Raw genomic sequence first — 13,737 nt, forward strand, 5'->3', positions numbered from 1 at the left:
CGGGCTGCGGGTAGCCAAACTAAGCAGGCCTAGGTCACTGACAGAAATGCCAGACAGCGTTTAGTGGTTGTAGCGAGTGGTCGCAGGTCGGCATGGGGGTGCGAGCAGACTTTGGGGGTGCACGCTAGTATCGGCACTTCCTGGAAGCATGAATTCGGGCGATGTCTCCAAGTCTAGTCCCCTTCTCTAAGAGGGGGTGGGAAGTGGCGGCTTATTCCTGCACCAGAGGAGATGCAGCGCGCACGCCAGCAGGCACAGCAAGTGCACAGCCCGGGGCCTGGCAGGTGTGACGTGCATCAGAGCCACCCTGCACTCAGCACACTCGTGCGGTGCCGCAGTCCAGCGCCGTGCCCACGCGGAGCCTGCCCTGCCAGGCTGGAGCTGGTCAGCAGCAGGTGAGCGTGCACGCGGCTGCAGAGGGGCTGGCGATCTGGGGGGCGCCGCACCGGCAGGCGCGCCGCGCCGCACCGGCAGCCGTCCGTCACGGGAAGCGGTCACTGGCCAGGGGATAGCAGGCTTCCTGCTGTAGGGCGGCATCGGGGCAGCCACTTAAACGATCAAGTGGGAGCCGCCCACGAGACCACGGGAGCAAGGAGGCACCTGGGCGTTTTATGAGTGAGTGCCGATTCTTGAATCTCACCTCTTTGCACATCTGAAAACTGGCCAGACCAGGGTTTGGAAGAGGCCAGTTGGGCCTCAGAATCTCTCCCCAAAAGGCTGCGTTTTTGAGGGGCCCCGTGTATACCTCACAGTGGGTGTCCTGCTCTGGGAGAGAAGGGCCCCGATGGAGACGGGGAGAGGGAGCGTGCTGCTTCTCATCGCCGTTTTGCATGTTTGCTGTGGGTGTGTGCAGCTGGGGGACAGAGGCAAGCTGAGAAGTCACCCCCAAGGGCCCTTCCCCTCTCGGCATTTTGGGCACACATGCCTGCTGTGATTTCTAAGCCGTCGGGCCTGTGGGCTCCAACTGAGCAGTCGGCCACGTGGGACCCAGTGCCACTGGCCACACACACCGAGGTTTCTGTTTGAGGACTGGGTACTGCGGGCTCCCGAGAGCTAGTGGGCAGTAGGTTTACTTAGAATAGTCCTTAAAAAGCCACAGAGGTCTAGTCTGCCCGGTCACCGTGGAGGAGAATTCGCGGACTCCTGCGGGATCCCCCGGGGGTAAGGAGAAGCAGCAGCCCTCACTGAGCCCCAACATGAGGACTCTGGCTGCACTGCGCCCTTGGGCCTCACGCCTGCAGAGCCTGCTCCTCCCATCCCTGCAGTGGGGACCAAGGGGTGCCGCGTGCTGGCTGCCCTGAGTGCGGAGGCACTGCCTATGCGAGTCCCGGCCTGGCAGGCGCCTGTCGGTCCCAGCTCTGCTCCTGTCGCGACGCTACCCGTGTGGTCTCCATCAGGTTTTTTTTTTTCTTTTTTGGAGAGGTTTTTGCTATAGGTCGCATGCGCTCGCCCAGAAAGACAGACAGAAAGCGAGAAATCACCCCCAAAGGGGGGTGGCCACGCCACAATCCGTTCTCCTTCATTCTCCTCTCGGGATCTTGGGCACGCACGCTCACGCACCCAGCATGAGTTTAAGCCGCAGGGTCTGAACTCAAACTGTGGCTGACTACATGGGAGTCCAGCGACATAGCATTACACCAACTGCTGGTCCCTCCGTCAGCTTTTAACAAAGTGCTGGCTGGGCCTGCATTTCCACGTCTGTGACGCAGGGGAATTCGATGGAACTCAGACTGCAATGTTCTTTCTAGTTCTAAAATGCCAAATCCGGTCCTGATTTTCCTAGCTTGTCTGAAAGTTGTCCCAGTTTGTCTCCTCATTGCAACATGTGACACACCACGCCTGCAGGACGGGAAAGCAGAGCCTTACCGAGCAGTGATCTCTGGTGTCGCGGCGTGCCGTGCCACACCGTGGGGGTTTCCTGACAGTCCGCGAGGCAGAAAGTGGTCAGCAGGAGCCAGGCAGGGGGCAGCCGTGGCCTCCCCCCGCCGTTCTCCTAGCCGAAGGGCGTGGCCTCAGCCTGCGTGTGTGCACCAGGGGGTTTAGGTTTTGTTTTCAGGTTCTTGCTGAAGGCCGTGTACGCTATCAGGGAGAGATACAGGGAAGGGGAAGTGAGTCGCAGCCTTGGGAGCGGCCACGCCGCAATCCCCTCTCCTTCCCCTCTTGGCATTTTGGGTGCACACGTGCACCTGACATGGTTTTGAAGCCAGCGGTTCTGGGACTTAAACCACAGTGTTGGCCACGTGGGATCCGGTGCCTTAACCACCATGCGTGGACTGGCCTGCGCCTAGGCTTGATAAGAAAGCGGCCAGTTAGGAGGCAGGTGGGAAAACCCAGCTTCCTGACCGCCCTGGTCTCTCCCTCGGCGCGCCTTCACAGGTGGCCTTGCGAGTGTAATAGTCTCCTCTCCTCCGAGGGTTGTTGCAGGGCGGGTATGAGAGGGACAGCGGCAGGCGGGGCCCAAGCCCTCCTCTGAGCAGTCACGGGGCCTGTTGGTGAGCCCGCAGGGCAGGCGGCCCGGGGCCTGTCTGGACACCTTCCTTGGCAGGGGCAGGTGTGATGCCGGAGAGGAGGTTGCGGACCACACCCTCCGCTGTGAGAAAGCTCAGTGACTCACTCTGTTTTATGAAAGATTTCAAACACAGTGAGTCATCGTTCATGCTTTGTCTCGGAGATTCATCTAAAAGTGGGCATGAAGTTTCCCGCCCTCTTCGATTCTTTCACAAATTAAAATTGTAGCTTGGATGAATTAATTTTCTACTTGACTCATTTCTTTTTCTTTTCTTTTTTTTTTTGGAGAGGTTTTTGCTATAGGGCACGCGCTTGCCAGAGAGACAGAGACAGACAGCTAGAAATCACCCCCCGGGGGGGATGGCCACGCCACAATCCCTTCTCCTCCATTCTCCTCTCGGGATCTTGGGCACGCATGCACACGCGCCTGGTGTGAGTTTAAGCCACTGGGTCCGGGACGCGAACTGCAGTCGACTACGAGGGAGTCCAGCAACATAGCCATTACGCTAACTGCTGGTCCCTATTTGTTATTATTTTTAAACTTGTCATAGGACATATGTGCTCACAAGAGAGAGAAAGCAAGGGAAAGTGGGAAAGCAAGCTGCCTGGCCCAGAACTCAGGCTGCAGTTGGCCAGGTGGAGTCCACCACCAAGCCACCCACCGGCCCTGTAAGAATACTTTGGTACATACGTGTGTATACTCACACAGAAATCTTGCCATGGGGGCGTGTGTTCACCGGAGAGGGATGGACAGACGGAAGGTGCGGAATCAGCCCCTGGTGGGCGGCTGCACTGCAGTCCCTTCTCCATTCTCTTCTTGGGATCTTGGGCATGCAGGCACACGAGTCCGGGGTGATTCTCAAGCCGCTGGGTCTGGGAGTTGAACCAGGGAGTCAGCCATGTGGGCTCCAGCACCCTAACCTCCACGCCACCTTTCGTATTTCACGCCTGTCACTCTGCAGTGTGAGAAGTCGCAGAGGCAGACACTGTATGAAGGCAGTACGGGGTGGACCATGGACGATTAATGCCATCAGGGTGAGCTAGGTCGGGAGTTACACAGCAAGGGTGCTGCCTGCTCGGGACAGCGAGGGTCATTTCCCAACGTAGGATGCTAGAGCCCATACCCTGCAACTTAAATCCCCACTGTCTGCTGGCTCCTGACCCCTGCTGAGGAGTTGAGGAGAGCGGTTTCCACTACTACGTTTCTGCCTGTGGAAGCCCTGAAGCCCAGCCCCTCGCTTGTCTGTCTGTATTATCTCGTAGATGTCCTATCTATCTCTAGGCCTGGTTTTGAGTTGTTAAGCCTCCCCCTGGCTTCCCTTCGTCTGCTCACTGTGCAGGGGTGGGTGTGAGAACGTGCTGGGCAGATGTTTTCGCGAAAGAACCCTGCGCTCCGAGGGCTTGCTCTGGACCTGGCTGCACTGCTCCGCAGCTCACTGGCACCCCAAAGACCCTCCTGGTGGAGAACTAGGAGTCTGAGGGCTCCAGTAGGAGCCACCGTGCCTGTGCCCCTGCCCGTGCTCGGCGAGGACCGCGTTTCCGGCCAGGTGACAGACCTACAGCAACTGACGATCAACCGCCGGCACCGTAGCTGGGTTCTGCCCATCGGGACGGGCGATGCTGGGCCAGGTCGGGCTCCACCCCTGCCAGCAGGCCGAGAGGCACCGTGGATGGGGCTGTGACAGGGCCTTGGTACCTCGCCATCAAAGCTCTGGGCTGCCCCGCCATGGGCAGGTGACGTGGTAGCCATCACAGTTTCTGAGACGCGCCTCTGACTGTGCGAGCTGGGGCCAGCAGACTCCATTGCAGGTGCCCGGCACCCCCTTGCTGCCTCCAGCCGTTGGAAACGGGGCTCTGCTCGGCACTCGCCCTGTGGGGATGGGCACCCTCCTGAGGAGAGGCATGAGGTGGCAGGATTGCACGGCGGTCACTGGCACCCCACCGGCTTCCTTCACGCTCACACCAGCCCTGCAGGAGGCGGCTGTGGCTGTCCTGTGCCGTCTCCCCCTCGCCTCTGCCACCCGCAAGGGCCTCGTCTTCAGAAAGTGGGGAGACAGCGCTTTTCCTGCCGAGGAGCGTCCCCAGAGCACTCGGTCCTCTATCACCTGCTCGCTCTCTTTTTCTAAGTGTGTTCGTTTACTCCTTCCATGAGAGGGAGGCGGAGGCCGGCACCCGCAGTGGGTCCCCGCACGCGACCCACCCCGGATCACAGGCACGTGCACGTACCCAGCGTGCTCAAGGAGGTCCCCGGATGTAGAACCAGGACCCTTCCCACCTGGGTCTGGTCGCGTCACCCGTGTGCCACCTCCTGGCCCCATTTCTCTCTGTCTTAAAAACTGAGCAAACCCGTTGAGCCGTGTCTGCCCAGCAGGTCCCTCCTGACCAGGAGATCGGGTGCCAGTCCCGCTCTGGGCGGGTGCCCGCGTTCACTGGCTCTCTCGTGCACACCCCCTCTCCGGGATGGTCTGGGCAGGGTGGTCCTATTTCACAGATGCTAAGTTAACTCTCAAGGATGAGGACAAGAACTCACGTTTCACTTTTTTTGTTTCATTTACCTCATTGCCAGCGGGTTCAGGCATTCACTTGAGAGAGACCGAGATGCTGAGAGGGAGGGAGGGAGCACCCCGTGGGTCACGGTCACACTGCAGTCCCATCTGCCCTCTCTCCGTCCCGCTGGGACTTTGGACACACACACACAGAGACACACACCCAGAATGCTTTTCAAGCCGTGGGGCCAGTCAGTGGGCGGTTCCACCCAGCCGGCCACGTGGGCTCCTTTAACCGCGAGGCTACGGGGTGGCCCGAGGGCCGAGAGCCGCGGTGTGCAGGAAGGGGCCCAGCAGGTGCTCGGGGCGCTCTGCAGACGGGGTGACGCCGGGCTCCCGGTTCTGCCTCTTGTCCAGATGCCAGTATGGACAGGGTAGCTGACGATGCTCCTCCCCGCCCATCACTCCCGAGACATTGAGCGGAAGCCGGAGTACCTCCAGCCGGAGAAGTGCGCCCCCCCGGCCCGGCCCGGCCCCGCGGGAACCATGTGGTTCATCCGCGACGGCTGCGGCATCGCCTGTGCCATCGTCACCTGGTTCCTGGTCCTCTACGCGGAGTTCGTGGTCGTCTTCGTTATGCTGATCCCATCCCGGGACTACGTGTACAGCGTCATCAACGGAGTCGTGTTCAACCTGCTGGCCTTCCTGGCCCTGGCCTCCCACTGCCGGGCCATGCTCACGGACCCCGTGAGTATGTCTGGGCTTGTTTTGACCGGCCCAAACTCTCCTCCTCGGGCCCTCGTGTGGCCTCAGCTCGCATGCCGCCCCAGACTCGGGAACGTGGACACTGGAGGGCCAGGGCTGGTGGGAAGGTGGGACCCCCACCCCTAGGTCAGAGTTCCCGGAACTCTGGCTTGGGAAGAGGAGCCAGCGGCGGGGCTGCAGCCCACTCGCGGCCGAACGATGCTGCCTGTGTGCTGATGTGTGCGTGCTGAGCCTGCAGCAGGAGGGGTTTGGTCTGGGGAGACCTGGTCTCCAGGGAGAGGAGAGGCGGCAGGTGACCTTGGAGACCGCACGATGGGAGGAGCAGAAAGCGAGCCGCGGTGGGGATGGGCTCGGTTAGGACGGGTCCCTGTGAGGAGGGACTGGAGCCAGGTGGGCTTAAAGGAAAGCCACACGCAGTCCCAGGAGACCGCACGGAAGCGTCCGCTCCCGAAAGGCTGGACGAGGCTGTCAGGCGGCCCGAGCGCCTCCGGGTGCACTCCATGGGCAGAGCAGCGGGCTGGCCGCGCTCGCCCTCCTTCTCGCTCGGCACCTCTACTGACCCAGGAGCCCTCCTGCGGCTCGAGTCCCCACACCTGTGTGGGACTCGCGTCTCCATCAGGAAGGGGTGCTCTGCTCATGGCGGTGACCGCCCAGAGTGTGCGGGAGGGACGGCGGGTCCTGATGGTCCTTCCAGAAGGCTCCAGCCCCGCTGGCTCACGTGGCGGGTGCTCATCCCTCGGGAAGGCAGGAAGGCGCTCTCCCAGTTCCACCTGTGAGGCTCCTGGGCCACATGGCACCCCCACACGCATGCCTGGGGGAGCGCACTTGCTGGCAGGGCTGGGGTTAGCCCAGCCGTTGGCTGCTCACAGGAGCACCCAGCGTCGCCCCCTGGAGGAAGTGACAGGTACAGCCACGAGGGCCCCAGGCAGGAACTCCGAGAGTCTTCAGCTGCGTGGCCCACACCGAAGCTTGTGCAGGGTTTATTTGAAGTGTTTGTGACGCTCTTGCTGGGAGAGCAGAAGTGGAAGAGGTTGTTTTCCTGAGCTTCTAGTCCAGGGTCTCCTCAGCCCCACTGTCCTCCCTTTAGGGGGCCCTCTGGGTCGGGAAGACACAGTAGGCCTGCCCAGGCATGGCGGTGGCAGAGAACAGGGAGGGGGTGTTAGCTGAGGCAGGCGGGGCAACTGCATGGAGGGGGTGATGCCCGGGCCCTTCTCATCAGCCGGGGCATCCGGCAGGGGAGGTGGGGTGGCAGAGCGGGACGGCGTAGATGTCCCGGCAGAGGGATCGGGAATGTGGGTGCGCGGCCCCTCTGGGCGGCCAGGAGTGGTGAGGATCCTGGGCCTTAGGAGGACGTGGGTGACGTTGGTGCATGACCGGGGCTGCCCAAGAAGCAGGGGAACAGTTGGGTGATGAGGGGCACCCTGGAGCCCCGAGGGCTTTAAACAGAGTGACAGGAGCAGGTTGTCCCTTTGCAGGGTTCACTCTGGCAGGAGGGGAAGAGCCCCGGGGCACTGACCAGCTGGAGTGCGTGGCCATGTTGCCAAGCGCCCCTCCGCCAGAGGGCCTTGCTGAGCAGCAGGCGCGCTGTGGACAAGACGGGGTGGCAGCGTGATGGCGCAGAGCTCGTCCCAGAAGGCCCCAGGGGAGCTGCAGTGGCGTGCGTGGGGGAGTACGGGTGCTCCGACAGGTCTGCCTTAGGCCAGGGCCTGGGGAGGGCAGGAAGCTGCGAGCCTGCCACCAGAAGCCCTCAGGGCGGAGGCGGTAGGAGTTCAGAGGCCAGAGGCCAGAGCAGGAGGCTGGGGTGGGCCTGACATGTTGGAGAGACGGGCGGAGGCCGGGGCGGTGGCGAGGGCAGAGGCGAGGGCAGAGCAGGCCCCTGGAGGGCACCCTGGGCTCTTCAGGAGTGACCGCTGGGAGTCCAGATTGAGACCGGAAGCAGCTGTGACGATGGGACACTGGACTCTGAGGCAGGCAGCTGTGTGGAGCCCTTCTCATCAGAGCAGGGGACACCGCAGGGAGGCGAGGGTGGCAGAGCAGGACAGCGTGGCTGCCTACAGTTCAAATCCCGGGCCTGGTGGCTGGCTTGCTCACTTGCCCTCACTCTCTCTGTCTCTGATAAACAAGCATGCCCTGCAACAAACTGAAAAAATAATAATGATAAATAAAATTCAATAATCCTTAGAAAGGAATAGCTCTACTGGTTCCTTACAACACCGAGATCCCATCGCAGGGTGCGAGTTCCGTAGCCGAGTTCCCTAACGGGACTGTAACATTCTGTATCTCCAGAGTTCACGTTGAACAGAACGTCTCCGCACCTAGAGGCAGGGCTATGAACAGTGTACCGTTATGTACCACTCTGGCCTGTTAGCCTTGCCAGTGAAACAGAAGGCGTCTCTGGTCCCCCCAAGCCCTTACTCTCCCACCTGCGGCTCTGATGTGTGATTGCAAACAGTATCCCATCCGCTGGGACCACCACAGCCTTCTGGACCATTCGGCGTGTGGCCATTCTCTGGCGTGGCAGTAGATGGGGCCACAGGAACTAAATGACGCGTTAATGAACCCACGGGGGGGACCTGCCATGGGAACTGGAGGCAGGAGGATGGAGGAGGGCAGGGCCCGGGCTGGCCTGGAGGCCGTATGAGCAGGAGCACCAGCAGGCCGGGGTCTGACTGCCGCTCTTTAAATTTGACCAGAGAGAGGGAAAGTGAGAAAGCAAGCCACCAGGTCTGGGACTCGAACCGTGGTCGGCCAGGTGGGAGTCCAGCGCTCTTAACCGCCATGCCACCTGCCGGCCCTGTTACCAGTAGGTTTTCATTCTTTGTTCTGTGGCCTCCCTTGGATCTAGAGGGATCCCTTTCGAGTATTGAGATCGAGGACAATGTCTGTGACCCACAGGAGGCTTACAGCTCAGAGGATGGGGTCGTTGGGAAGTGAGGGTGTGCTTTTCTATGCAGAAACGCATCGTGGCTTTTCGGAGGGCCCAGTCACCTGTTTGTTCTTGGCCTGGCTGCCAGAACGCTCAGAGCCAAGCGTCTCAGTCACCGCGGTCACACCTCACTCCTTTCCTTGGGCCTAATTGTTCGTTAACCTCGTTGTAAGTTACTTCAAATGTGAGGCTCGAGAAGAGGAGGAGTGCACATCCACTGCGTCTGCCCACCTTGTTCTTATTTATTAGTCTCTGCGATAGGGCAGGTGGGCCCGCCAGAGACAAGAGGCGGGGGTGAGAAGTCACCCCGGGGGGCCACACCCGTCCCTTCTCCTCCATGCTCCTCTCGGGACGTGGGGCATGTATGCACGTACATACACCCGATGTGATTTTTTTTTTTAGAGAGAGAAATTTTTTGCTATAGGGCATGTGCACTTGCTGGAGAGACAGAGAGACAGAAAGTGAGAAATCACCTCCCGGGGGGTGGCCATACTACAGTCCCTTCTCCATTCTCCTCAGGATTTTGGACTCACACGCACGCACGCACACATGCCCAGCGTGAGTTTTAAGCCTCAGGTTCCAGGACTTGAACCGTCGTCAACCACGTGAGAACCCAACAATGTAACCGTTACGCCATCTGCTGGTCTCCTCAGTGTGATTCCTAAGTCGCTTGGTGTGGGACTTGAACCACACGTGTGGCCATGTGGTATCTAGCCATCCTAGTCCCCAGGCCACCTGGCTGGCCCACTCTCCAAAGCATTTTTAGCTCACTACGCACGCAGAGAGAAGGCTGGCTGAACTCCCTTCACGCTTGCCTTGGGTGGTCGAAGCAGAGCCAGTTTTGACCTTCTCACCTGCATTTCTTTGTAAACCACTGACAGCGTTCCTTTGGAACCAAGGACAGAGTCTGTGTGCTTGGTCTCCAGGCCGTGGTGTCGTGGGGACGCCAAGGCCTCCCTGCGTGCTGGGAGAGTGCGGGGGCCGGAGGGAGCGCAAGTCTCAGTAAGGCATGCCTCTGGCCTCCTGCTGTGTCCAGGCCCGAGACCCTAACAAGGAGTTCTGAAATCTGCCAAGAGGAGCCCAGAAGAGCATATTCTTTTCTTTCTTTTTTAGGAATTATTTTACTGAACTTTCTTCCTTTATCTCTTTCTTTCTTTCTTTCTTTAAATTTGACCAGAGAAGGGACAGGGTGTGTGTGTATGTGAAAGAGAGAGAAGGTGGTGAGTGAGAAAGCAAGCCACCAGGTCCAGGGCTGGAACGGTGCTTGGCCACATCGGATTCCAATGCCTTTAACCACCATGCCACCTGCCGGCCCAAGCATATTTTAAAAAGAGAGCGAGAGTTATCAGAGACAGTGACTGGAAGGTGCGTTGTCACAGGCCCCTGGGCCTCAGTCCCAGGACTGGCCCATCTGTCCCCTGGCCCTGAGCTGTGGGTTCAGCTGGGCTGGGCTCTGGGCTCTGCCTGGGCAGGGCCAGCCCGCTGGGGGGGTCAGGCTGGGGCTGAGCAGCCTGAGTCACGGCCCTGAGGAGAGTGCCAGTGGGCTCCCCTGGCCATCACAGTTCAGGGCTTTACATGGGGTCTCCTGAGCCACAGCAGTTCTGGGGGCTGGGACCTTAGAAACTGGGCCTGGGGACCAGCAGGTGGCATAATGGTTACGTCGCTGGATCCCCACGTAGTCAACCGTAGTTCGAGTCCCAGACCTGGAGACTTAAAACTCAGGTTGGGCTTCTGAGCGTGCCCAAGATCCCGAGAGGAGAACAGAGAAGGGATTGTGGCGTGGCCATCCCCCATGGGGAGTGACTTCTCATTTTCTGTCTCTTTCTGGCAAGTGCACATGCCCTATGGCAAAAATCTCCCTTAAACAAAACAAACTGGCCCAGAAAGAAAAGCACCTCGATCTTCGTCTAAGGAAGCCCAGCCCGTGCTGTCTGTGGGGTGTCAGTCTCTGTGCACGGGGATGGCGACTCAGGTGTGATCCAGAGGATGCCATGCGGCTCCCATAGTGCAGTGACAATGAAGGCCCTCTGGCCTCGGGTGTCCCTCAGGCAGTGGTAGCGTCTGGTCATGTCCCCACTCGTGCGGCCCCTTGAGCTTCATTTTCCTGCTTGGGCTTTTGTTGAGTTTCTTGGTTTTGCTCTTCTGTTTCCGTCAAACAGGGCCCCTGTGTCAGTCCTGGCCTCGGCTCCCAGCTGGCTGGACTGTGGGTGCCCACACCTGGCCCTGCTTCGGACAGGGTCTGGCGGTGCTGCCTTAGCCTCCGGCCCGCGTCACTGTCACCGTCTTTCAGGCTGGGGTGGGACTCGCACGTAGGCTGCCTGTGTGGCCTCAGCCTGTGGTGTACAGCATCTCAGCAAACATGCCGCTGCGGCTGGGCTAGTGGGTTTGGGGCTTTTTGTTTTGTTCTGTTTTTAAATTGTCAGACCAAGGGCGAGGGAGAGAGCACCCCCGGTGGGGCATGGTCATGCCAACCGTCCACTTTCCCCGTTTCCCATCCTGCCGGCTGACTTCGAGCAGGTCCCCAGCCTCGGCTGCCTCACTGAGTGCACGTCTGTCCAGCCCACCTGCTCCACCTCCCAAGTGGCTGGGACCACAGGGCGCGGTGCTCGACGTGTAGGCTGCAGTCTCCAAGCCCTGCTGTGCCACTGACTGCTCCTCTCCACCCCGTTTCCATCCTGCCAGCTGACTGAGCAGGTCCCCAGAGTGCACGTCTGTCCAGCCCACCTGCTCCGCCTCCCAAGTGGCTGGGACCACAGGGCGCGGTGCTCGACGTGTAGGCTGCAGTCTCCAAGCCCTGCTGTGCCACTGACTGCTCCTCTCCACCTCCTGGGCACCTCCTCCCAGGTGTCCCTCGGCTGCTCCGGACTCGGCAGACCTAACCGGACCAGGCAGCCCGTCCCCAGAGCCAACCCTCTTAATGGCTTCAGAGTGCCCCCATTTACAGCTACTGAAGTGGGTCTGTCCCCGGTGCTGCCTCTCCTGTGTCACCCCTGCACCCCTACCGCTCTGAAATCACTCTGTCCACCCGACAGCGGCAGCCCAGTGGACCCCAGCCCCACGCCGACACCCCTCCTCTCTCTCTCCCTCACAGGGGGCCGTGCCCAAAGGAAACGCCACGAAAGAGTTCATCGAGAGCCTGCAGCTGAAGCCCGGCCAGGTGGTGTACAAGTGCCCCAAGTGCTGCAGCATCAAGCCCGACCGAGCCCACCACTGCAGGTACGCGGCCCTGGGGCACCTGGGTGGGCCTGAGCCCATCACTGCAGGTACGCGGCCTCCGGGGGCACCTGGCGGCCCTGTCCCCTCCTGGCCCCTGCGAACCTGCCAGGGTAGACATTGCGTCCGGCCTGGACTCAGGCACTTGCTCCAGGGCATGCTGGGCCACAGCTGGCACGGCCCGGCGGGCCCTCTAGTGGCCTCACCTCTGTCCCATGGGGCGTCCTTGCAGGGCTCCTGCCTGTCCTGCTCGTGGCCTGTGAGGGTGCCCTGAAGCCGAGCGCAAGAAGATGCCCTGTGAGCATCTCGCCCGTGGAGTGAGGAGTGAGGGGCTGCAGAACGGAGGCGTCCCTTTAAGAAACCGCCTGGGGGCGGTGACGGGTGTGGAATTCAGTTCTGGGTGCTGAGTGTGCCCTGCTGCTTTTCACATTTCTTTGTTCTTGATGAGACAGAGCTAGCTGAAAGTGGTTCTCTGTCCTTACGGGGAGACGAAATGCGAGATTTCGGAAACGCCGAGTGTGGCGCAGGCCCCCTTCCAGGCTGAGTGTGCTGGGGAAGGGCTGTGGAGGAGGCACTTGCTCCCAGTGTTGCGGGGCCAGCTCGTGGGCGAAGGCCGTGGAGACCCCGGGTATGAGCCGAGCGACCGCCAGGCTCCTGCAGGCCTGGAGAAAGCGGTCTGTGCACCACGTGGAGCCCGTAGGCAGCTCCTTGGCACCGGCCGCCTCCCGGCACCCCGGCCCGGCCCGGCCCATCTCTTCCTCAGCCATCCCACCTCTGTCTGCAGTCAGCCCTGGCGACGAGTGTTCCAGGGGGACGACCCCTCGGTGAGGAGGCTAAGGGCCAGACGGGTCAGGTGGCGCCGAGGTTGCACAGGTGGCCCCGAGGTCACACAGCTGGGTAGCGCCAGACCGAGCTGGGCCGTGGCCCTGGCTGCCGGTCCAGCAGGGCTCTTCCCCAGGAGCTCAGTCGAGGACGATGCATGTGACCCCGGACTCGTGTGTTTCCCATGTCTGAACGAGCAGGGCCAGACGCCCCTCCAGTCCCCACCTGCTGGAAGCTGCAGGGCGGGGCTCGGGCAGGGCCCGTGGGGACTGCTGCTCTGGAGTTTGTGCCTCTGAGCTCGAGTGCGAGGCCTGTCGTGGGGCATCAGCTCTGCCTTCCCTGCCGCCCCGACCAGGAGCGGGTTGTTCCTGGGTATCACCCAGTGAGAAGCCTCGTTGCCTGCCTGGCCCCTCGGGGAAGCCCAGTGGGGTGGGTAGCTCTGGCTTTGGAGTTGAGAGGTTGGTGTGGGCAGGCCAGCATCGTCCCAGCCCTTGGGGACCTCGGGCCAGATGCTGCGTCTTTGAGCCTCACTGTCCCCCTGTGAGAGGATCGTCCTCCCTAGCCTGTCGTGAGGGTTAAAGGTGAATAGCCACGTAAGTCACCTTGCCAGGCAGAGAGCTGTCCGTCCACGCGAGGGTGGAAGGAGAAGGACGAGTTGACTTACAAGGGGCCAGAAACTGGGTGTGGATTTCCAGGAAAGAAGTCAGGTTCTGCCTACCCTCTCCAGCCCTTGGCTGCCCTGGGACCTGGCACTTCCTCACGGCCCCAGGGTGCTCCCAGGAGGTGTTTCCAAGAACTAGGGACAAGCGGCCGGAGCTGCTGGCGCCGCAGAGCTCGAGGGAGCGTGCCCGCAAGCCTCTTGTCCCTGCCTGGGGACGTGTGTGCCCATGGCCACGGCTCTGTGATGGCACATGATGGCCCGGGCCTCCCAGGGCATGTCGGGGGATAAGCAGATGCCCGGCACAGCAGACAGGCTGGGTGGTTTACAGCTGCTCGAGCCCCGAGCCTGCTGCTGGT

The 13,737-nt window shown here is 61.0% G+C and overlaps 1 protein-coding gene across 8 annotated transcripts in view; it reads left to right on the forward strand.

The window, feature by feature from the left end:
• The window catches only part of ZDHHC3 (zDHHC palmitoyltransferase 3), a 47,341-nt gene that overhangs the window by 11,909 nt on the left and 21,695 nt on the right, over positions 1-13,737 (forward strand). For 7 of the 8 annotated variants that reach the window (XM_014584694.2, XM_006169752.3, XM_006169755.3 and 4 more), the window contains exons 2-3: positions 5,412-5,741; positions 11,777-11,901. In XM_014584694.2, coding sequence (XP_014440180.1) covers positions 5,439-5,741; positions 11,777-11,901 — 428 coding nt within the window. In that variant the 5' untranslated portion in view covers positions 5,412-5,438. Of the gene's footprint in view, positions 1-54; positions 396-5,411; positions 5,742-11,776; positions 11,902-13,737 lie in introns of those variants that run through there. The other variant, XM_006169753.3, reaches the window with a different exon arrangement.

The sequence above is a fragment of the Tupaia chinensis genome, unplaced genomic scaffold (assembly GCF_000334495.1).
Source record: "Tupaia chinensis unplaced genomic scaffold, TupChi_1.0 Scaffold147500_1, whole genome shotgun sequence".
NCBI lineage: Eukaryota > Metazoa > Chordata > Mammalia > Scandentia > Tupaiidae > Tupaia > Tupaia belangeri.